This window comes from Typopeltis vanoorti, chromosome 11 (assembly GCF_054136105.1).
Source record: "Typopeltis vanoorti isolate ZY-2024b chromosome 11, IOZ_Tvanoo_1.0, whole genome shotgun sequence".
In the NCBI taxonomy this organism is placed as follows: domain Eukaryota; kingdom Metazoa; phylum Arthropoda; class Arachnida; order Uropygi; family Thelyphonidae; genus Typopeltis; species Typopeltis vanoorti.
In genome coordinates, this window is record NC_143559.1 from 50,587,630 (window position 1) to 50,614,379 (window position 26,750).

At 34.3% G+C, this 26,750-nt stretch overlaps 1 protein-coding gene across 2 annotated transcripts in view; it reads left to right on the forward strand.

Moving 5' to 3' along the window:
• The window catches only part of LOC150101569 (uncharacterized), a 288,212-nt gene that overhangs the window by 120,953 nt on the left and 140,509 nt on the right, over positions 1-26,750 (forward strand). For both annotated transcript variants that reach the window (XM_090400919.1, XM_090400920.1), the window contains exons 10-11: positions 11,240-11,312; positions 22,400-22,494. In XM_090400919.1, the coding sequence (XP_090257045.1) occupies positions 11,240-11,312; positions 22,400-22,494 (168 nt within the window). The remainder of the gene's footprint in view (positions 1-11,239; positions 11,313-22,399; positions 22,495-26,750) is intronic.

The following is a 26,750-nucleotide window of genomic DNA, read 5'->3' on the forward strand; positions in this document are numbered from 1 at the left end:
TTCAATACGCTGCAGTTATATGGTGTCAATGGGGCATTATATCAAGCAATACTTAGTCTTTATTTGAGTTGTGAGTCAGCATTTAGAATTGAAGGAAGTACAGGAAGATGGTTTAATGTTAAATCTGGTGTGAGACAAGGATGTACATTATCCCCTCTGTTATTCATTATCTATATGGATCACATTATGAAGGAATGTGGTATTAAACCTGATATCAAAATTGGAGATGTTAATGTCAGCTCTTTGCTTTATGCAGATGATGTTATACTTCTAAATAAATCCGCTACAAGTCTGCAAGATTCTCTGACTAAATTGAATAGCTGTTGTAATAGATATGGTATGAAGGTCAGCAATAAAAAGACAAAGACAATGAAAATAGGCAGAATCATTGAAAATGTCAACTGTGTTGTGAATGGAGAACCTGTGGAACAAGTAAAACATTTCAGCTTCTTAGGCACAATTTTTACTGAAGATGGTAAACTAAATATAGAAATAGACAACAGAATCAGCAAAGCTGGTATGGCAGGAAGTCAATTGAATAAATTCATATGGAATAAGAAAGAAATTAGTCGGAACACTAAATTAGCTGTATACAAGACAGTGTTCAAACCAATTTTAACTTATGGATCTGAGAGCTGGGTCAGAAGTAAAACACTTGACCAAAGACTAGAGACCGCAGATATGAGAGTCCTGAGAAAGATTAGAGGCGTGAACAGATGGCATCAATGGCAATATCATATTAAAAATGAGGATATTAGGAAAGAACTTGACATTGTCAGCATCCAGGAATGCGTTAGCAGAGCTAATCTCAGGTGGAATGGTCACTTAAACAGAATGGGCGAGGAAAGATTAGCAAAACAAGTGTTCTCTGCCAGATTGGCAGGAAAACGACCCAGAGGAAGACCAAGATATAGGTGGATTGATATGGTACAAAGTGCCTTAGACGATAGAAATATAAGATCTGATAATGTTGGGGTCTTGACAAGTAACAGACTGATTTGGAGGAAAATTGTAGATAGGAAGTTAGTAATGATGTAATTTTTTCATGTAGTACTGTCATATCCTGTACACCCCTTGAGGGTACATGGCAGGAATTTGATGATGAGTTATCTTTAAATGTGCTACAGACACACTACAATAATGAAGAAAAAAAAATAGCATTGCATTTTATAAAGTTATTAGAAAACAGTAAAGGAGTAACATTACATTGTAATACTGATTATAATGTAATTAATATTTTACAAGCCAATATCAAGAGGATCCTACTAACTGCGATAAGCAGTTAATTAATCAAAATTCTTAACATTTGGCATATAAATTTTAAAAACCAAGTAATAGTTTATTTCTAGGACCACAACTGTACTCAAGTAAATGTTACTTGAGTACAGTTGTGCAGTGGGCGAGGAAAGATTAGCAAAACAAGTGTTCTCTGCCAGATTGGCAGGAAAACGACCCAGAGGAAGACCAAGATATAGGTGGATTGATACAGTACAAAGTGCTTTAGACGATAGAAATATAAGATCTGATAATGAGTCTTGACAAGTAACAGACAGATTTGGAGGAAAATTGTCGATAGGAAATTAATAATGATGTAATTTTTTTCATGTAGTACTATCATATCCTGTACACCCCTTGAGGGTACATGGCAGGAATTTGATGATGATGATGCTCCTGTGGTCTTGCCTTCATCGGACAAACTTCACGGAGTTTGGAGATCAGACAAAAAGAACGTGTTGGTGATGTAAACCGCAACAGAAGTATTTCTTCCGGCTTAGCACATCATTTCTGTACGTCTAACCACACGATAGAGTGGCAAAACAGCTCCATGCCATATTTGGATGACGAATACAGACATCATTTATTCAAGGAAGCCACAATAGTGTTAATAACCGGCAGAAACCTCAACAGAAATCAGGGTACTATTCTGAACAGTTCGTGTTCAGAATAGTACCTGGTAAAACCTGATCCTCTTTCTAAATCCATCTGAACTACAGATAGCCAGTAATCACATTACGCGTTTACAACAAACACGCATGCGTGATAATGAATAAGAACAATAAGTCCTTTCAGTCTCTGTCACGCGTACGTGTAACCTTAGCTACTAGATTGTTTACAACATTTTTATGTTCCTTTCAATTTTCATTTACTAGTTTTTTTATGCTTTTCCTTTCCGTCAATGCCTTGAAAAAGCTAGACAGTTTGCTAGCGAAACTGGCAGGCAAAGAATGTAAGATGTTTGTACGCATTACAATATGGTCAGTATTAAAACAATAAATTTGTATAAAAATAAAATACTTTTATTATTAAAAGACCAGAAGATAAATGATAAAATATACAAAGAATTAAATTTGTATGTTTAGTGTATACACTGTGAAACTTTTGTACCCTCCATGTTTGATCATTTCTGGTCAAATATCTTGTACTCCAATTGCTATTTCACATTTCAGGTTTTCAATGATTTTTTTTTTTTGTTTTGTTTGTTTGTATGGCAAGTATTGATATGTACTCCTGATTGCATTTCTCTTGAATGTTTTTCAGCACTATGCTGTCACTGCTTGTTTCATTTAGTAATCATTGAAAGTAATTATTTCTGACATCTAGAATCTTTATCTTCAGTTTTCATGTCACCTTTATAATCTCTGATATCTTTTACAGTTCTCTTTCCTTTACGATTCTATGATTAAAATTAGTTTATTTACTTTTCTTTTTTTTTCTTTTCCTTTATTTCTGGTATAAGGTATAAAATCTCGAATGATAGCAGACTTATAAGAGTTTTCCTTACACATAATATGGCTCAATCAGAACACAATTTTTTATTCATATCAGATCCATTCAAAACTCCATTTCTGCTATGAGTCAGAGAGCATGGTTGTGTCAGCATCCCTGATAAGTGTTTATGTTCTCTTTAAAAGTCCACTAGTGTAATGTGTGATGATTGAGATGGGGGGAGGTGCACCATAAGACCACTCCTATCAATCCAGTGATATGGGAAATTTGCTAAGATAATCATGTATACTCCTCAGTGTGCATGACTGGCTGCTTCTTTCTAATGAAGAATGCTTCTAATTTCTGAAACTTTTTGTGCCATGATAGTGCTCATGGATGGTGTGAAGGCTTTTCAAAATGCATTAAAAATTGCATCTTGAGTGAATTTTGATTTGAAGTCTCCCCCCCACACACAGAGCTTTCTCTTGGCATCACCATTTTTAGTCTACTCAGTGATTCCTTTCTTGCACAGTGTTAGTGCTGGTTCAAATGGTGGTAGGAAAAACTTTGAGACTTTCTTTTAGTATAGGTCACAATTTTTTTTCCCATGCATAGCAACACTTCCTGACCTCCATACTGGAGGTCAGGAAGTGTTGCTATAGGAATGACCATTGGTGTTATAGGACTTTGAGCAGAAGTTGTTTGGTATCTTGCTGGAGCAGGAATTGATTTAATGGCAGTATGTGTGGAGGATGAGATGACTAAAGGCATAATGATCATTACATCACTGCTGTATTCATGTTTCTTGTTCAGAAAATTGGAAATTTTATCTTTTAAGATAAAATACATATATAATCTGAGAAGTGGTAACATTTACTTGAGTACAGTTGTGGTCCTAGAAATAAACTATTACTTGGTTTTTAAAATTTATATGCCAAATGTTAAGAATTTTGATTAATTAACTGCTTATCGCAGTTAGTAGGATCCTCTTGATATTGGCTTGTAAAATATTAATTACATTATAATCAGTATTACAATGTAATGTTACTCCTTTACTGTTTTCTAATAACTTTATAAAATGCAATGCTATTTTTTTTTCTTCATTATTGTAGTGTGTCTGTAGCACATTTAAAGATAACTCATCATCATCATCAAATTCCTGCCATGTACCCTCAAGGGGTGTACAGGATATGACAGTACTACATGAAAAAATTACATCATTACTAACTTCCTATCTACAATTTTCCTCCAAATCAGTCTGTTACTTGTCAAGACCCCAACATTATCAGATCTTATATTTCTATCGTCTAAGGCACTTTGTACCGTATCAATCCACCTATATCTTGGTCTTCCTCTGGGTCGTTTTCCTGCCAACCTGGCAGAGAACACTTGTTTTGCTAATCTTTCCTCTCCCATTCTATTTAAGTGACCATACCATCTGAGATTAGCTCTGCTAACGCATTCCTGGATGCTGACAATGTCAAGTTCTTTCCTAATATCCTCATTTTTAATATGATACTGCCATTGATGCCATCTGTTCACGCCTCTAATCTTTCTCAGGACTCTCATATCTGCGGTCTCTAGTCTTTGGTCAAGTGTTTTACTTCTGACCCAGCTCTCAGATCCATAAGTTAAAATTGGTTTGAACACAGTCTTGTATACAGCTAATTTAGTGTTATTTCTTTCTTATTCCATATGAATTTATTCAATTGACTTCCCACGATACCAGCTTTGCTGATTCTGTTGTCTATTTCTATATTTAGTTTACCATCTTCAGTAAAAATTGTGCCTAAAGATAACTCAACATTTGTAATTTAGTTGGAAATATCAACTTTGAATTATGACTAGGACACAAGAATTTAGGATAAAAGCATTGCAGTGAATTAGCCAGTTCCATAAAGAGAAGATAGAGTTTTAACACAAACTAGTCATAATACATTAATCACAATTGTTTTATTCAGGATTCTGGCCAATCCCAATTCTTTTATTATGAACCGCCTCCATGTAATATAGCAATAAAGTAATCAAACTGACTATTCATAATTATATATTAATATTTGTAGGCAAAATAAAAAAAAAAGATAATAAATAGAAATATTACAAAAATAAACATTAATTTTTTTTGAATATTTATTTTTTTTATAGTATTTATATTTTACATACTTGTTCATTAGGTAATTTTGGCGGTGCTGATTTAGGAAGGTAAGGTTCTAATCTTACAGCGATCAATATAGTTGATCGAAAATTCACATTAAGAGAATGTTGCTCTTCTCTCTTCTAGTCTAAAATAAGTTTAAAAATCTTATGTAAAACATTATTTAATTAAGGGGATATCATATCCCACATTGTTTTAAAACCGAATAAGAACCTCAAGGATCGGAATCGAAGAGTTTCATGCCGAATATAGTAACTATAAACGTATCGGCGACTACTAGCGTGAGCTAAAGCACGTAGTTCAAGTATATAGTACAAACCAGGGCAACTCGTTACAAAGGTGGAGAAACTACTCACAGTAGCAGTTGCCGATAAGTTTATAGTTACTATATTCGGCATGAAACTCTTCGATTCCAATCCTTGAGTTTCTTATTCGGTTTGAAAACAATGTGGGATCTAATATCCCCTTAATTACATTGAAATGAAGCCTATTGGCTCTTTATTTTAAATAATAATTTATGGATGCACCTTTTTAACAACTGATGTAGCAGAGTATATAAGTCTTTTCACTATACCCTTAGTATTGTACTTTGGTCTAGCTACTCACCGATGAGATCTCAATAAAGATCGAAACTGGTCTGGGTAGTGACCTCCCACTATAATGTATAACATCATACATCTCCTAGGAGATGGGTTTTACATTATGAAAAATATTAAGAATAGCGATCAGAAGTTTCTCCACCTTTGCGGCGAGTTGCCCTAGTTTGTATTACGTGCTTTAGCTCATGCCAGTAGTCGCCGATACGTTTATAGTTACTATATTCGGCATGAAATTCTTCGATTCTGATCCTTGAGTCTCTTATTCGGTTTTAAAACAATGTGGGATCTAATATCCCCTTAATTAAATAATGTTTTACATCGCCAAAATGAAGCCTATTGACTCTTTATTTTAAATAATAATCTTATGTAAAGTTTCACAATCTAAACCCAATTTGTTCCAATTATTGATTGGGGAGAGGAGGGGGGGGGTCAACAGACTGTAAGTTCAAATTCCACTGTAGTATGGATATTATGATTTTCTTTGGGCGATAGATGATTTTCATTACCCAGTGTGAAATCACTACTGTGCTTGTTAGTTGCCAGGTGTGAGTTTAAAAAAAAAATACTGTGTGTCATATCTGAAACAGACTTAAGCTTCTATGGTTGGAAGAATTGTCTTAAAAAAAGGAAAAATACATATTCACCCCCCCCCCCCCAATGGATTATGGTTTTTGCATGATGCTCCAAGAAGCTACCTAATGAATTTGCTATAATGCTAATGAACATTTCTAACTGAAATAAAAATAGCACTGTATTGCTATTCCCCATTTCTTCTTCCTTGAGCTGATCCTAACTTTTCTTCTAGCTCTGGCTAGTATGACCTGCAATAAATTGTGTAATTTAATTTTGTTACCGTTACTGTACACCTAGGGGTACAGGCCACTATGATAGTACTACATAATAAGTTTACATTATTGCTACCTTCCAATGAACAGTTTTGCTCTGAATAGGTCTTATGCTGTAATGTCAGATCTTATGCTTTGGGCTCTTCTAAGGCACATTGTTTGCATCAAACATCTGTTTTGCTACCCTTTTCTGAGCAGCTCTGAAGTGATCATACCACTGTAGATTAGTTCTGCTCGCACATTCCTGAATGCTAACAATGTCAGGTTTATTCCTAATCATTTTAATATGATTTTATCATTAATGTCATCTGTTCTTTCTCCTGATTATTCTCCATTTTCTTATATCTGCTGTCTTTTATCAACTGTTGTATGTCTAACCCATCTCTCAGATCCATAGGTCAGAATTGGTTTGGACACTGTCTTGTATATATCTGCTGTAGTGGTTTGATTAATTTCTCTCTTATTCTATATAAATTTATTCCTTTGACTCCCCTGTCAAATTATTCCATTATCAATTTCTATATTTAATTTTCCATTTTCAATTAAAAAAAAGACGTTAGCTAAATAGATGAAATGTTTTTCTTGTTCTATAGATTTTCATTTAGGATGGAGCTAATTTTCATGTGCCAAATTTGTTACATCAATGATTCAATTTAAATAAGAAATCTGTTGACTTATACAGGTTTTATTTAAGAGTATAACAATCATCTGCATAAAATAGAGCTGCAATTAATATCTCAAAATTTGATGTTAGGTTCAATGCCACTATCTACCTTACTGTGATTCATATAGATAATAAAAGTGGAGATAGTGTAGATTCTTGTCTTATACCTGATTTTACATATACCATATTCCAGCATCTCTTTCATTACTGCTGACATACAATTTAATTTCATTATAAGGTAAAATAATAATATCCGTGATATTTATTTTTTTCGCTTTTTATTAATCCTGACTGCACTTTTTTCATGCAATAATATAGACCATGCATTATAGCTCTGTGTCGTGTTCTGTTTACACATAATTGTAGCAAGTTGATCAGCTTTTCATTAGACTTCTTATGATAAGCCTTTTCCAGCTCTACAAATCTTGAATACAGATCCTTGATATATTACCATGATTTCTCATCTGTTTGACTTTGTCTTTTATGTGAAAATCTGTTCCTGACAATCATATTTGACAACCCAACTTGTTTTTCATCAAGAATTGTTTTTCCACAATCCAGCTGCCCTTCCATATTTCAGATTTTTTATTGCTTTTTTTACTTCATGCAATGATATGTGCTCATTGCATTATTGCATACCCTTTAGCATGCATGTTCATCAATTGTTTACTGTATAAAGTGTTTTTTGTTGAAAATTGTCTTCGTTTTCCCAGGAAAGGGCATTAAAATCATAAGTGTGTTAATCTCAAGCTGAGCACTTTATTTTCTAGTGAGTTACATACATAATTAATATGTAATCCTTTTTTTTATGTAAAAAAATGATTCTTATAGTAATGGCCACAACAACAAAAGGGAAAAACTAACATCGAAAATAAAATTCACTTCTATCGAAGAAAAAATTAAAATCATGGATTGGTTGAAAAATGGAGAAAAACCAGGAGTTGTTGCAAGGACTTTGAATTTAAATGAATCAATAATTCGAACAATCAAACAAATGAACATAAAATCCGAGAAAGTGTTCATTGCTGGGTCAAATAATAAGTGCAAACGATAAGTGCAAAACGCATTGCTCATGTACCCAATATTCTAATGGAAAAAATGGAGAAATCGCGAATGATTTGGATAGAAAATTGCACCCAAAAGAAAATTCCTTTGGATGGAAATCTTATTAAACAAAAAGCTCTCAAAGTTTATAAAAATTTATAGTGCAGACCAGGTGTTCAATGCGGATGAATTCGTGGAAAAAATGCAAAAATGCACCTATATTTCTAAAAATGAAAGGTCAGCTCCTGGATTCAAAGTTTCCAAAGACAGAATTACTTTACTGTTTTCTAGTAATGCATCAGGTGATTACATGACAAACCAATGTTTATTAACCGATCCTCACATCCTTGTGCAATGAAAGATTAAAATACTATATGCACTTTATTTTATTTTGCCTAAAAACATTTAATGATTATTTGCAATGAAGTTTACGTACAATTTGTAACTTTTATAATTTTATACTATGTATTTGTTTCATAGTTTGTTTCCTTAACTTACATGAATTACCTAAATTAAATAAAAATATATTTTTGTTGGATATGTCATTGTTGTTTATATAATTTAAAAAAAAAAACGATTTCAGAACATAACCCTACTTTTTCAATGTGATCTGAGTCTTGCATAACCTGAGACTCAGATCAGACTTTATATAACACGGAATTTCTATGGAACGTAACATCCGTGTTATACGAGGATTACCTGCACTTCAAACATCTAAAATATCTTTATATTCAGTTTTCATGTTGCCTCCTTTATAATTTCTGATTCCTTTTATAGTATTCTTTTTCAGTAGCCTCCCATTTGCACTTTACCACTCTCCTTATATATATGTGTGTATATACATATTTTAATATTCCTACCGATCTTTCCAGTTCGCTCGGTTAGTCGAGTGGCTATGCGCTCTGCAACCATATGCCTGGGAAAGGAGTGTCCTGGGTTCGATTCCTGTCGCCGACATGAGGAGCTTAAGGATTTTATTCAGACATAGCCAAGTTAGCCGGTCTTGGGCACAGACAGTAGGGTTTTTCTCCCCAGTTTATCTGTGGTTTTACCTCCTGCAAGCAGGCAAACTGGCCACGTGAACATACGCAGCTACAGTCATAAGAAATACCAGGAGGCATAGGACTAGTCACCTTATCCTTGAGACGGTACGACTTAGAAGGGCTAAAGATAGCTCTGTAACAGGCCAGTAGGCCTAATACGTAGTAGGGAGACCAATCTTTCCATATTTGTTTAGGTACTTTTACACATTATTTCTCTTTCTTTCATTTTTTTCTGTGCATTCTCATAGCACATGAAACTTTGAACTTTTGATGTGTTTTCTTATTTTCCATAACTGCCTCTTTAACGTCCCGATTCCACCAAGGAATTCTGGTTTTTCTGTCCATGCAAACAACATCATCATTCACCTCATTTGCTGAGTCAATGAGAACTTTCATAAAGTATCAAAAAATTCTTTTACTTGTTTCTTTCAGAATTAAGAAATTTTATGTGTTTTTTAGAAATCATTTTTGCACTTGTTCAGATCGTTTGTAGTTATCCTGTACTTGGTAATGTGTAATTTGTATATTTTGTAGAAAATTTAAATTCAGTTAGTGAGTTGTTTGTTCAAAGAGCTTAAGAATCAAATCCATATTACTGGAAGACTTCCACATAGCCTGAGATACTGAGAACCAACTGGTGTTTCTGATCACTCCTCACTGGTGTATTCCCATTATTAGGTATTCACATTCACATTCACATGGATACTAAACAAACAAGGATGGACTAGAAATTTAGGACTTAAATGAACCGATTATAAACAGATTCCTCCTTATCCTCTTGTCCACACATGACACTGATCTGCTGTAGGTTTTGTGACCTTTCATGTGCAAATCAGATATAAAAAACAGTAATAAAAAACCTAGCACAGCCTGAATGCTTTTTGTGGCTCCCACCTGTAAAAGGTTTATTTGTAAACCTGTAGTACATTTTTACTGTGGATGGGCTGAAGATTTTTTCTATTTTTTTATTGATTTTGTATATATATATTTGTCTCATCTCATCTTCCTTTTACTCTCTTTTACCTTGTGGTGTCGAGGGTTTATTAATCATCGGACCTCAAACTGTTCACAGGATAAGGTGGTCAGCCCTACACCCCAGTGTATCCTATGTCTGTAGTGTTCTCAAGGCCGGTTTGCCTGCTTTGCGGGATGAAAATTCCCAGGAGAAACTGGGGGGAAAACCCTACTGTCCATGCCCAAGCCCGACTAACTTGGCTATGGCCGAGGAAGATCCTTCAGCTCCTCACGTCTCCGATGGGAATCGAACCTAGGACACTCCTTACCCAGGCAGGTTGCGAAGCGCACAGCCACTAGGCTAACTGTGCGGACTATTATATATTTGTATTTTTATTTATTTTTTATATAGTCCAGAAGCCCTGCTCTATGCAGGGTGCTGGTCTCACTCTGGGTGATGAAATTCGTCTCCCACTAAAAGCTTTTACTTAACATTATATTGATCCAATTTCAAAATAGAGAAATGTGGTTCAAAAGTATTTAGGTAATTCTGGTGTTCCGTTTTATTATTTGCCATGTAAGCTATTCGATACTTGTCATCTATAAGCTCAGCAAATTTCTGATCCATAAACAATCTAGTATAGAGCCTACCTGGACTGGCTGTTTTTTCACACTTGACCAAACCATTAGATCTGCAGTTGTTCACAAAGAGCATCAGAACTACTTTAAATACCATGATCAAGAACAATGCAGTCTTTTCTGAACACAAAGCTCTGTGGAAAAAGATTGAAGTCTTATTTATATAAGAACAGCTTTTTTGAAACATTTGTGTTAAGAAATCTGTGAAGCTTTGCTTTCCCGCATAGCTCTAATTTTAGTTGATCTGATGAATTACTTTTCTGTTGTTGGAAGTGTTCTCCTTAATACTGCTCTTCTAAATTAATGAATAAATAGTTTTTTTAACATCATTAGAACTTCAGTGCAAATCATTTCATTTTTACCTTAAATTTTTTTCATATGTTTGCTTGTGGGCTTATTTCAGATTATTTAATTAAGGTGAAAAATTTTCATATTAAATAATATCCTATAATAAGTTATTTCTTTATATATTTCCTGTTTTTAATTATGCAGAGATTGCTTAACATAAAAAAAAAATATTTGAAATATGAGAGTTTATATATTTTTCTTGATATGATATACTGGTAATAAAGAAAAATGAATTTTTTTAGACTTCTGATGATGAACCTAGTGAAGAAAAAGATAGGTTTGTGGCTCAACTTTATAAGTTCATGGATGAACGTGGTAAGTGAAGTTTTGTTTTCACTTTCTTTTAATTTAACACTTTCCTTTAATTCTGAGCAATTTAGTTACGTATGAGGTGTATATTACTAGAACATGTGGAGGCATCTCTCAAGAAATACCGTATTTGCCAGCATATAAGACACACCCCCTTTTTTGTACACATTTTTTTAGGAAAAAAACTTTATCACTGAATATTATAATATATTTACAGTATTTCAAATATAAAGTAATAAGTAGGTCTACTTTCAACAAATACCTAATCTAACTAGGAAAGAGTACCCACCTTTTAATCTTCTTTGTCAAAACCCAGAAATTCATCTCCAGAGCTAAATGAAGAGACACTTCTTCTAAATCAGAATCTGAGTCCTCATACAACAAATTGTCCTCTGTACCATCCAGTGCATTACTAATGCCACACTTCTTAAATGATTTAACCACTGTCTCAGTTTTCACAGCATCCCATGAAGCTTTGACTCACTCACAAACTTGTGGAATGCTAGGCCTCTTTCTGATGGCGTAACCTCAAAATCTGAAGATTGCATCCAGCTGTTCCACTTCTCCTTCATAAATCCCTTCCATAACTTCATTCCTCCTCCATCCATCCAGCCTGGAACTGTAATGCTCTCACACGCTGCAAGGAAGCAAGAAAGAAATTGCGTAACTCAGAACAAATTTCCAGAAATGAAAGTAATAAAAAACTGAGTATTGCCATATAAGATGCACCCATTTTTCAGACCTATTTTCAAAGAAAAAAAGTACATCTTATATGCCGGCAAATACGGTATACACTTGAACACACGAGTTTTGTTTTCACTTTCCTTTAATTCTGAGCAATTTAGTTACACATAAGGTGTATATTACTAGAACATGTGGAGGCATCTCTTGAGAAACATGCACTTGAACACACATTTCTAGATGCTTCATCTTTTTTTTTTTTTTTTTTTTTTTTTTTTTTTTTTTTAAAGTGTATTTAACAGAAAGCAGTCTGTGTGTTTCTCGAGAGATGCCTCCACACGGCTTACTCATTAGACATAATGCCGACAAGCTGCCCAGAAGACATTAATTGCCCCATCATAATATTAATAAATTCAGATTTGTACATAGAGGAATAATGGTAAGTACTTGCTGGATTTCTGTTCATAACATGGACTAATTTTACTTTTACCTTGTTCAACATAAAGATGTATATAAATTCAGATATAGCAAACATATCAGAAATAAGAAAGTCCAAGTGAATGTTGTTATTAATTGTGATATCTTCAGGATCAACCACCCTATTATAAAATTAATTATGGCTCTATAAAGCCAAGTTGTTTTTTTAAAAAGAAAAGCCTTATAAATTCAAGGAGTATATAATTCCAGATCAGTCTTTTACAAACATCCATGCCTTACATGGAATTCTGACTTTGCAGTCTTTGCAATAAACAAGCCATGAATAATACCAATTTCTGGGGCAAGCCTCAATAGTTCAGTTGGTTGTGAGAGGTCATTGAGCTTCTCACAACAGAACAAATAATCAGACACTCTTGACTGCACCCAGAGAAGACAGTCATAACATTAAGAACACCAGCTTGAATATTTTGTACTCTTGCTCGTTTTTCACTGTGTTTCTTTGCAATTACATTATGATTGCTCTAACCTCGGAAATACAAATTTTTGAGCTGAAATTAATCATGTATATACCATTGATGGCTCCTTCAGCCATAGCACAGATAAGTCACAATTGATGGTAAGAAGTGCCTTAGAAGATAGAAATATAAGATCTGACAATGTTGGAGTCTTGACAGGTAACAGATTGATTTGGAGGAAAATTATAGATAGGAAGTAGTAATGACGTAAATTTTTCATGTAATACTATCATATCCTGTATGTCATTTGATGATGATGACTTAGTTTAAATTGCAAATTAAAAAAGTTTATCTTCATTATTAGCATTGAATATCTGCATATGCCCTTCTTTCCTGTGATCTCTGTTACCTGGAATACATCTTTTTACACTTATTATTTACAATGATATCACCTATTTTAATCTTCATCTTTGTAACATCAGTTATGTGCAAGTGGTATTATTTCACACGATTGAGCGGAGCGATACATAGGGCAAAGCGGCAGCTGGAGCGTATGCACAAATGTCTACTGAGTGTACTAGCCAATAAAAAAAAGTATGATAGGAAAAATAAGAGTACGATTGTGAACATAAACAAAATGAAGGAGTGAGTGCTGTATGGAGATTCTTTACTATGAGGTGTGATATTAGAGAATTTGACAAAATCATACCAACCTGGTGCGACCATTAAGGACGTAAGTGAGTCTATTAGGGAGCAAAAGCAAAGGGTGAAAGAAATTAGTGGCAGGTAGGAATGATTTGAAAGGAGATAAAATGGAAATGATAGAGGACCTGAAGGAATTGTTTGAGGTAGCAAAAGAGAAGAGTGAGAGAGTTAGGATGATGAGTCTTTTGCCACGGTATGACAGTGAAGAGTTTAGAAGGAGGGCCATAATTGCAAATGACTTTATGCGTGGGTTATGCAGGATGAGTGGTGTGAAATTTGTAGACATGTGGAGTGAGTTCAATGGGCAAAAGGATCTATATAAGATGGATGGTTTGCATTTGAATGGATTTGGTGTAAGGAGGCTTGAAAAAGTGTTGTTGAATGAAGTGGATGTGCAGAATCAGGGAAACTAGATTTATTAAGGGCAGGAGAAGTAGATATGCAGACTTTAGGGAGGCAGTTGAGTGTATGAATGAGTATAATATGCCTGAGTGAATAAGAAGGACAACAAATCAGAATGGGATAGTTAGTATAAGGCATCAAAGTAGGGATGGGGGCTAACGGGAGTCTGCAATTCATGTATACTAATGCTAGGAGTATTAGGAGCAAAAAGGAAGAAATTTTGGCCTTGGTTGGCACTTCCAGACCACAGGTTATTGTCATTGGTGAAACATGGCTGACTGAAGATGATATAACTAGTGAGATTCAATGTGAAGGGTATAGTGTGTTCAGGAATAAAATGGGGGGAGGAGTATTATTGATGATAGCTGATGAGCTGCAGCCAAGGAGAATAGAAGTTGAATTGCAGGATAGAGAAAAGAGCATATTTGAGGCCATTTGGTGTGAGATTGAGGCTAGCAGAACAAAATATACAATTGGGTGCTGCTATAGACCAGGTGAAGGAAAAGATGGTGGAGATGGTATGCATAAGCAAATAGAAGAAATGAGTGGAAGGAGGGTAATTATTATGGGAGATTTCAACTATGGTAGCATTGATTAGAGGGAGGAGTGGACACATGGGAGGAAGGAATTGGATTTTATGTGGTTATTAATGGATAACTATCTGCGACAGCATGTAATGGAAAATACTAGAGGTCAGAGAGTGCCTTGACCTAGTAATTGCATCTGAGGATTTGACTGTAACGAATATGACCACATTGCCACCAATTGGTGCAAGTGATCATAGGGTCTAGACTTGGGAGGTGGCTAAAGGTGTGGAATTTACAATTAAGACAGGGTACATGTGGAATTATCGGGCTGGTAAGTATGACAAGCTTAGGAGTTTGATTGGTTCAGTGCCCTGACATGTAAAACTGCAAAGGCTGGATGTTGATAGTGCATGGGAGGTGGTTAAGAAGTGTTTGTAGGAGGCAATGGCTGACTGTATACCTGGAATCCGAATAATAAATCAGGTAGGGATTAAATGGATGAATAACACCATTAAACTTGAGCTGCAAAAAAAAGAAACACCTGTGGAGGGAATTTAAGGAGAAAGGTGACCTGCAGGCACATGAACGGTATAAAGCCCAGGCCAGAAGGGTAACAAGTGTGGTAAGAAAAGCAAAAGCGGATTATGAAAGAACATTATCCATGCAGGTTAAGAGAATCCCAAACAGTTTTTTCAATATGTTGCAAGTAAGAGAAAAAAATGTATACAGCAGATTGATTTTAAAGAATGCTGATGGTAGGGAGGTAACCGAATCAGTTGATATAGTTGAGTTATTGAGCAAGCACTTTGCAAGAATATATCATCCAGGTGGTGATATTGCAGGAATGAAGGAACCAATAGCTTATACGAGAATTGAGGTGAATGAAATGGAGGTGAACAGTATATTACAAAACCTTAATTTGAATATATCTGTGGGATTGGATGGTATACCAGCTCGTGTCGTACGAGAAGTGGCTAAAGAATTGTCAGTGCCTTTGACCATTTTGTTTAATTTGAGTCTCGGGTCTGGATTAATCCCAAGGGGGTGGAAAGAGGGCAAAATAGTTCCACTGCATAAAGGAGGTTCCAAGACTGGCCGATCAGCATATCAGAAATTGTTGTCAAGGTCTTGGAGAAAATAGTCAAGAGGAAAATACAACATTGGATAGATGAAAATGGGATACTGTATGGGGGACAGCATGGTTTTGTGAAGGGTAGATCATGCCTCAGTAACTTGCTCACGTTCTATAACACAGTGACGGCTGAACTGGATAAGGGTAATGTGTTTACAGTGATTTTACTGGACCTTGCTAAAGCCTTTGATAGGATACCACATGGAATTCTAATCAGTAAACTGCAGCATATGAGAATGAATATAAGGTTGGTGAGATGGATAGGAGGGTAGTTGATGGAGAGATATCAGAGAGTGGTTTATTCAGGAGTAGAATCCAAAAGATGGCCTGTGACTAGTGGCGTGCCGCAGGGTTCTGTTCTTGGACCACTACTGTTTAATTTGTTCGTTAATGATATAGGAAAGGATCCGAGAGGAACTGTGCATCTATTTGCAGATGATGCAAAGTTAGGTAGAGCAATAGTGAATGCTCAGGATGTCAAAATTTTGCAGGATGATTTAGATAGTTTGGAGAACTGGGCTAAGGAGAATGGATGTCAATTTAATGTGGAAAAATGTAAGGTTTTGCATTTTTGGTGAAAAGATTAGCAGCAGTATATCACATTGGTGCAACTGTACTCCAGGAGATTGACGAGGCCAGGTATTTGGGAGTGTTGATGGATAGGGAGTTGAAATTTAGGGGACACATTGCAAAAGTGGCAAAATCAGCTCATCAAATCACTTGGTTGCTGAAAACACTTTAACGAGCAGAGACAAACAGGTTATTGTTCCTCTGTATCAAGCCTTGATAAGATCCTATCTAGACTACTGTGCCCAGATATGGGCGCCAGGGTTTCTTCTCAATGGGGAGGAGGTGGAGAGGATCCAGAGACGAGTGACCAAGATAATAGCAGGCCTATGGAATGAACCTTATGTGAACAGGTTGAAGATTTTTGGGCAAAGTATTGTCTATCAACCAAATGGTTGATAGGCAGAAAAGGGGTGATATGATTGAGACATTCAAATTACTGAAGTGTTTCTGTAAGATTAATTCGGAAGATATTTTTGAGAATAGGACTGGTAGCGGGAGGGCTAGGGGCCATCCTTGGAAGCTTGGTAAGAGTGTGATTAGCAAGGGTGTTAGAGCTAGGTTTTTTACTTGGAGAGTGTAAATGAGTGGAATAAGCTGCCAGAGTCTGTTGTGGGTGCCACGACTGTAAATGAGCTCAAGGTGAAGTATGGTACCTACTGTGTGAATGTTGAATAGTTGTTCTTGACATGATGTTGGGCCTCCCTCAATGAGTCTAAGGACTCCTTGGAGCTGCCCCTAATAATAATAATAATTCTTCTGCTACTTCTACTTCTTTTCTCTTCAATTCAATTCTTATAGAATCGATTTTTCATCTTAATCAGTATAATATATATAATCAAATGTCATGCCAACTGAGAACTACTGAAAACAATTAGGAATGATCTTGCCCTGTTCAGCGGTTCTCAGTTGTCATGACATCTGATTATATTGTACCATCTTGGTGATCCAAGGATAATATAAGACAGCAACGAATTTCATTTTATTATCTTGGTCTTAAATTACAGCTGCAAAATTACTTGGTCTAAAATTACAAGTTTGGCTGAATCATTAAATATCCAGATAGATAGCTTCTATAACAAAGTGCCATACAAGGCCACTATTAGGCATTAAGTCAGAATTTCCAGTTCATACTTTCTTACAGGTTATGTGAAAGTCTTTCAGTTGTGTAACTTTGACACTTAATAAAACCTATATGGCCTGTTTGTCCCCAAATTATTCATTTTGTCATCCTAGGGATTTCATGCAAAGAAAATTGATATTCGGATTAGATGTAATTGTGATAATTTAATTAGAATTATAATAATCTACATCCTACTTTTTAAAAATAAAATACACTTTTGAAATAAATATTTAGACAAAATTTCAGAGAAACTTAAACATTGTGTAGGTTTGCCTTTGTTCAAAATACATTATCCATCCACTCTTCTCCATGGGATGCCTTTATGTTGAGTTTTTTAAAGTAAATGCCTCTTAAATTGATATTATGGGAGTATCATAATTATTATTACAGTAATCCCTTGATTAATGCGCCCCCAATTAGTGCGTCATTTTTTTTCGATACCCAAATTCGATTAGTGTGCCTATATACATCTTAAAAATAAATGTTACAGATTTTTAAAATTTTCTATCTATCCTGGAATTTGTCATTTTAGTTTACTAAGCATTTTTCATGAATAAATATTTTATAGTGGAAATATTCTGAGCAGAATAATATTCGAGAATATGTCGAAAAGCTCAGACCCAGAAAACGCCTAATAACATTTGTGTATCATTCATTTTCACACATCAAAACCTTTCAGCATTTGGGAAAGAGAATACTGCTGCTTATGATCACTAATAAAAATTGCCTGCAAGCAGATTATAACAATCGACGGCATATCCTCTGTTCTCAAAACTGAAGGAAATGACATCTGTGTAGCAAATGTTAGTGACCAAGCGGCATATTTTTAAACATGGAAATATTCATGAATTATCATTAATTTTCACACATCAAAATCTTTCAACATTTGGGAAAGGGCATACTGCTGTTAATGTCTGATCATGAAAATTATCTGCAAGCCGATCATGACAAATGGCGGCGTATCCTCTGCTCTCAAAACTGAGCGAAATAACGTCTGTGTCGCAAATGTTAGTGACCAATCAGCGAGGAAGTTTAAAGAAAATTTTTCCACTAAAATTGAAGATCATGGTACATACTATAATTACATTGCGTTCTGATGATCATATCTCGTACCTCCTTTGCATTGTTATATGAGTGTGTTTTCCTTACTTTTTTATTTTAAAGTATTTTCCCAAGCTTTAATCATGAGTAAAAGAATTAGTGACCAAAAAAGTGGATGTTGTGAAAAAGATTCGAAAAGTAATCTCATTTGAAGAAAAACTTGGAATAAGAGCAATTTTAACCAAAGCTACTAAATACAGAGAAAAAGGATCGAAGATTGTAACCAAAAATGGATCCCGCTAAGCAATGATCTTATTAAATCAAAAGCATTAAGTCTATTTGCAACCTTGAAAGAAAGGGCTATCAATGATGTAAAAGAAGAATTCCATGCTAGTGTGAGTGGTTTAAGCGATTCAAAAAGAGAAATGGCCTGCATAATGTTCGAATTACAGGCGAAGCTGCAAGTGCAGATAAAGAAGTGGCCGCAAATTATCCAGAGATTTTGAAGAAAATTGTGGAAGAAGGGACTATTGTGACCAACAAATATTTAATGTTGATGAAACCAGCCCCTTTTTTGGAAGCGAATGCCTTCCAAGACTTTTCTGGCCAAATCAGAGAAATCTCAGTCTGGTTATAAAGTCACAAAGGATAAAATGACTTTTGTTAGGTGGCAATTTGGAAGGAGATCTAAAGTTAAAACCCATGGTAATTTATAGTGCACAAAATCCTAGGGGCTCTCAAAGGCATTAATCAAGCTTTCCTCCCAGTTATTTGGAAATTTAACAAGAAAGCATGGATTACTAAATCTTTATTTGAAAGCTGGTTCACAAGTTATTTTCGGCCAACAGTTGAGAATTTTTGCAAGCGAAATAATCAAGATTATTTAGCTAAAGCTCTGCTTATTTTAGACATTGCACCTGGTCACCCTACTTCTCTTGACTCATTGTGTGAGAATATTAAAGTGGAATTTTTACTGCCAAATACAACTTCTCTCATACAGCCTATGGACCAGGGGATTATCGCAACCTTTAAGGCATACTACCTGAGAAGCAACATCTGGTGAGAATTCTATGACATTAGTAGAATTCTTGAAGAAATTTAATGTTAACTCTGCTATTGAAAATATTCATCAATCTTGGAATGAAATTACTGCTAGCAATATGCGAGCCATTTGGAAGCACATTCTTCCACATTGTGCAAAAGATTTTGGAAGCTTTTCAAATGAAATGGATAATATTGATGAGGAAATTACCAACATCGGGCATGAACTAGGTTTTGATGAGATTGACAATGATGACATCCAAGAGTTAATTAAATCTCATTCTGAAGAATTGAGTGATTCCGACCTGCTAAATTTAGATGCACAGCGGGAAGATCCCGAAGAACATGAAGAAAATTTAACCACTGATAGTCAGCCAAAAGAGATTTCACAGAAACAATTTAAAAATATTTTTTGTACAATCGAAGTTTTTAAGCAGCAATGCTTAGAGGCTGATCCTGATGAAGAGAGAAGCAGTAAAATTTGCAGAAGAGTAGAAGAGGCAATAGGGCCATACCGTCGGTTGTATGAAAAAAAGAAATAGAACCCGCCAAACTACATTAGCTCAATTCTTTGTTAAGAAGAAGAATAATAAAATTTATATTCTGAATATGTTTTATTGTCTTTCAGCTTCATGGGTTTCCTTTAACTAGGCCCTGAGATATGTACCTTAATTCTTTTATAAAAAAATTAAGGTTAAAAAAAGAAATTTGAGGAACAAATTATACTTTTCCCATAGATTAATGTATTTGATTAATGCGCCTGTTTAATAGAACACATTAGGTGCATTAATCGAGGGATTGCTGTATATATGTATTTTGCTTGATGCCATTGAGTTTTTGATATTATTGAAAATATTATTGTGATCTTTTCACTCTTAACATTTTAGAAGTTTAATTTCATATTTTGTTTAAAAGAACATTATAAAAAAGTTATATATACATGCTGCAATATTCTTCTTTGAGTATGATGCAAAGATTAAATTACAGAATAACTTAGATTTGGCGGGGGGAATCAGCAGAATTTTTGGCCATATTTCTTGATAATACTCAGTGTGCATAGAAAAAGAGATAATATAGTTGAAATTATGTGCATTGAGAATGGTTACAAAATATAGCTGAAAATTCAGCTACTAATATTTTTTTCTCTGGCATAAGTTATTTTGTAATTAAATCTTTACATTATGCCTTTTGCTGTTGTCAGTTTTTTCATTGTCAGTTTTTTGCAGTACTTCTTTGTATATGTTAACTTCTTTATATTGTGTAATTGACATTAGGAAAATTGTGTCTACCATTCTTGTGCTTAATTGTTCTCTACATTTTAATAACCCTAATAGCATAAAATCATTTGATTTTGAAATATTGCACTGAATTAGAGCACAGGTTTCTTACAGTAGGAAACAAAAATGTTACATATATGCTTCGGATTATATAGTACTAGATGGTCAGAAAATATTAATCAGTATTAATAATTACTACAAGAAAATTCTTGTGATTATAAAGTACATAATTTTCATTAAATTCATGTTTTTTAGTTCAGAGATATTTTAGTTCAGAGATATAAACTATTTTTCAAAAAAAATCTGATAATTTTTGAAAGATTACCATAGGCTCTACTTGTAGCAAAAAAAAAAAAAAATCTATAATTAGATGTTTTTTTTTAATTAAGGCCAAAGCACCTAAGGCTATGAGATACGAGATCAGTGTATCATGTCAGTTGTATGTTCTGAGGCTAGTTGCTGTTTCACAGAAAGAAACCCCAAGTTCCCAAGGAAGAGGAAAAAAAAACCCTATTACCTCTATATGAGATCAGCTAACCCACCTTCAACTGTGAAAAGCTCTTATGAAGGTTCTTCACAACCTAAACCATATTTGAATCCAAGTCTTTCCAACCAGAGGGCATTATCAGTATCAAGTTACAATGCCTATCTACAGTGAGATATTGATGCTGCATTTTTATGCCAGCCATCCTAACTGCATGAAAAGCTAACTTTTTTTATATGACATTTATTTCAGCAACACAGATTTATAACCAAAAGGTTATAAATCTATAATACATTAGAACTGTGAGTGGTTACAGATTTGTTTCTTTATTTATTTATTTTGCATTTTTATTTGTTTTTTATGCAATCCAGAAATCATGCTGTAGGATCCAGACATGAAACTTTTTAAGTCACTTTCAGTGATGAAATTCATCTTCTAACTTAAAGACAATCACAAACATCTATGCCCACAGTGGCTTTGAACCTGCAGCCTGTTGTTCAGAGTGGATATGCTAATTACTCAGCCAACCAGACAAGCAAGGCTCATTTACTTAGCAATTCAAATATAACTTGTAGAAGAATGTAATATTTAAATATTACTCAATACTATTTAGATGTTGAACATCTTTAATAAGATGATCAACATTTCAATATATTAATAAGTCATTAAGCCTCTTACTAATACGATAACAATACATAAGTTTAAAAATAATACATAAGAAAACAATACATAAGCAAAAAAGGATTAAAATATATTGTTTTAATGGAGAGATTTTTACACAGTTATTAGAATGTGATTTAATAGTAACATGCTAATTTCAGCAACACAGAAAAAAAAAAAAGTTGCTCATGTTATGTTGCTTTACCTCAAATCATTTGTAATAACTAGCTCATGCCATGGGGATGAGTTTAGATTTTAGAATTTGTACCTTTGCCAGCAGAAATATGAATGTATATTTCTGTTGGTGGAGAGTAGCAGTTGCCATAACTATTAGCAAAAACTAAGGATAGAAACCAGCTGCCTACCACTGACCAGAAAAAAAAAAAAAAAAAGAGTTAAGGATAAAGAGTTCTACCTACTCTCTTTTAAAATTAAAGATGTTACAGGATTTATTATATTTTTTATTTTGTTGTTTTATTTGTACATATTTCTATACTTTATATATGATATACTTTTTATTTTGGGGAAATGTTCATTTTTATATATTATTTTCCTCTTAGGTACTCCTATCAATAAAGCACCTACAATAGGTGGCCGTGATTTGAGTTTGTATAAATTATCTAAAGTTGTTCAGAAGATGGGAGGTTATAACAGGGTATGTTTTCTTTCTGTTATTTTATGTATATATAGATAGATAATAGTGTAATTGCTTTACACACCATATGCTGAATTACAACTCAAAGACATAAATGCTCTCTTTTAAGGTAATTATTCTGTTATAGAAGATTTCAGAAGAGTATGACACATTACAGAATGAACAGGGGTCATACCCTTCTGAAATATAATGAAAGAGTAAATAAAATGTGCTTCTAGAAGAGATATGACACATTACAGTATAATTGCTTTGCATACCCTAATATTAGCTGAATTTCATTTCAAAGTTTCTATGTACTGTCGTTGTGTAAGAGGGTTGGTTCTTTTCAAGATAATTATTCTGCTCAGACACATTTTCTTTTTATAAGGTCCCCTACTTTTTGAACTATAAGGAAATAGTGAATAAAAATATTCTTGTAGAGAGGTAATATTTTTCTCTGTTAAAGTTAAAAATTATCATTTAAGTTTATTTATATTAAAGAGGGCTTACTGCAGCGATGTCACATTAATGAACTAGGATTACCTACTTTTTGTAGAAAAAAGGTATTTGTATAAAATGCTGTGATGTACATTATAATCTTAGTATAGTGCTTCTCATAGAGAATAAAATTTTGCTGTTATAAGCAGGAACATTATGTGGGATGTCAGTACATAAGTATTATTTTCTGTACATACACATTACTGAATTCTTTTATCTACTTTAATATGTTTAAAATTCAAAATTTATAATCATTTAATATTATTCTTATTCAGTAACAATAATAATTGAAGTTCATTATTATTATTTTTAATTTGGATGCATTGACTTCCGAAGATTCCTCACAGAGGAATGTGTGTGTGTGTGTGGGGGGGGGGGGTGCACATTATTCCAATTCCTCATTCTCCAAGAAATAAAATGTAGTCTTAATGCACTTGGTAACCACTTTTACACAATTTTCAGGGGTGATTCTTTGAGTTGTCATCTAAACCACATAACCCAAAAACCTAATGTCTGTCCTGGTAGGATAAATTTCTTAGACCTACTCTTAGTCACATACATCTAGATCCTCTCCACCACTACTCCACTCCCAAGGACCCTAGGCTGCCAGATCTGCATGGTAAGTACAGATGTGTACCCTTATCTCTGCTTGTTAGGATGTTCTTTAGTATCCAGGTTATCCAATTATCTAATTTGGCCACTTCTGCAATATGCCCTCTAAACTTCAACTCTCTGTCCACAGTTACTCGTCATATGTCAGACTTCACCAATTTACTGTACAGTTTAGGTATGTCATTGTAACACCCAGCTTGTAATCTTTTTATCACAACATTCGTAACCTTAGATGTTGGCACATTACATTGGTAACCATTATCCTTTCCCAATACTACCAGTCTATTTAAATCATCCTGCAGGATTTCTTTTTTATTACCTTTATTAACTCTACCCAGTTTTGTGTCACCAGCAAGCAACTGGATATTTTCCCCTTGAATCATTTTATATATTGTTGCTGTTCAAATTAAAAAAGCAGTAACCCAAATACAGTGCCTTGCTGCACATACTAGTCACCCATCTTTTCCTGAGCTTAACTCTCCCCGCCCATATACTACTATTTTATGTCTGTTCATTAATTTCCTTCTTTCCATATCAGTGCTTCAAATCCATTTCTGTTTGCTCTGATTTATATAACAGTGTTCCATTTGGTATCCTGTTGAATTCCCTTTGCAAACTTTAGCAGTGTCATTTACTTTATCCTACTTAACTATCACTATTATAAAAAGTTGGTAAACTGAAGGCAAGTCCTATCCTTCACAAAATTGTGATTTCCCTGTAGAGTATCATATTCCTATCCACCCATTCCTGAATGCTGTCTTTGACCAGCTTCTCCAATATCTAAACCACCACTCCTGAGATTCTGAGCAGTCTATAATTTGCTTCCTCTGTTTTAGAGTCCCCTTGTATGCAAAGGAACTATTTTTCTCTTGTGTAGTATGAGGATATGCAAGGGGAAATGGCAGAGGAGCTGCCATTTCTCTTGTATATTCACATAATATACAAGCTGATGTCCATTGCTGCATTAGGATTCTGCAATATCCTAAGCTTCCAGTTTATCTACCTCTGTTCTCACATCACATCAGTTCTTGTCACATATGTCACTGCAATATCTCTACCTGAATAGTGCACACTTGCAAAGTGATCACTCAAACAACTCAGTTATTTTGTCTGCTTCTGTCACCTTCCTGCCATCACCTGTTATACTTCTGTAGTCATGCTGTCTCTTACCCACCACATAGTGAAAGAACTCATCATGAGTTTCTTTGTTTTGTGTATCTAATTGCCTCTTATAATCTGATTTTCTTCCTTATTGTGCTATTGCCCTTCTTGCCTGTGCCTTGTACTGTTTGTGAGCTTGCTGATCACATTTTTCTTTACATATCCTTCACAGTATATGTGTGTGTGTGTGTGTATGTATGTATGTAAAAAGATTTTTACCTTGGGTATAATATATGTTGAAGATACCAAGTTATTTTAAATATAAACCTGATTTTTTACTCCATTTCCCAAGTAAGCAATAAGACAAGTCAGTCAAGTTTGCGCCTGCAAGTGTTGCAAGTCTAGCTGACCCTGCACGTAGTGCAAGTCCAAAGCAACTCGTAGTAAAGGTAGAATAACGAGTTGCCTTGGACTTGCACTACGTGCAGGGTCAGCTAGACTTGCAACACTTGCAGGCGCAAACTTGACTGACTTGTCTGTTTGCTTACTTGGGAAATGGAGTAAAAAGGGTTGATATTTAAAATAACTTGGTATCTTCAATATATATATATATATATATAGTGCATTCATGAGAGTCTGCACGTACACATGCAATAAACAATAGTGCACCAGTTAGAACAACTTAAAAAATACAACGTTTTTTGTTTCAATTATGTGTTGCAATATTTACCTGTAATTCCAAGTTTTTTAGATACTTCGATGTTTATTACTTTCCTTTCTTTTAATGAATACCTGATGAAGGCTGTTGTAGGCAGAAACTAGTTGTATTATTCTCATTAAAACTTTATAAGTTACTTCAGTTTTAAGTCATTAAATCTATTATTTAATGACTTAAATGATGAGGTATCTCTAATTAACATTAAAAGGAATTTTAAACAAACATTGAAGAAAATACGAATGAAAATAAACAGGTTAGTCTTTCTCAAATGTTGTAAGTTCAATACAGTTTTTCCTAATTTCATCTCTTTTCAAGAAAAGATAACAGAACGCGCAAAAAGAATATCGTAAAGCTAAAATGGATCTCCTCAGCGAAAGAATCTCAGATACAAAACGTTGTTAAGCCTCTTTGTTCAGCATGAAAAGATCTTTAACTCAAAAACTTGAAGAAATTATGGATAATGATAGCTTACATGATTTTATCATTAACAGTGAAGCACAAGCTGCTCAAATACAAAACAATAAAAAGTATACCCTAATCAAGAAATTTGATACTCTGAAGAGATTACAAAATACATCTGATCGTACTAAAACCCATTTAAATCCAGACAAAGTTGTTGTGAACAAATCTTCTTATATTTTAACAGATGCAGAAAAAGATATTTTAAGCAAAGGTCTCAATTTCATTCCCTCACCAAAATTCATCCCTAAAGAATCTCTTCTTACAAAAATAGAAAAAAGCAAGTTCGCTCATTCCTAATCATTTAGCGAAACTTCTCTGTATTGAATCGATTTTCATTATCAATAATGCTAAACCTCCAACAGATAATATTTCTCCTGCTGAGAGACAAGCTCTAAAAAAACTTAAAAAGAATAATAACATTATTATTTTACCTGCAGATAAAGGCAATTCCACGGTCATCCTCAACTCTGAAGATTATCACAGCAAAATGCTTCAATCTTGAAGACAACATAACTTATTCAATTCTTCAGGAAGATCCTACAAGAGAATTACAAAACTAAAACCAGTGAACTTCCTCATAATGTTCGCCTTTCTTTACTCTCTCTACATCCTCTTATATCGTGTATCTATGGTGTTCCTAAGATACATAAGAAAAACACTCCTCTTCACCCAATTGCGGAAGGAATTGATTCACCTACTTACAATCTTTCAAGATATCTAGCAAAGCACCTCAAATGTTTCTCCAATAAATCCTTATCATTCATAAAAAACACCACAGACTTTGTTTCTCATATCAGAGATATTTCCATTAATGAAAATGACATTATAGCAAGTTTTGACATTGTTTCTTTATTTACTAACATTCCTACAGACGAAGTACTTACAT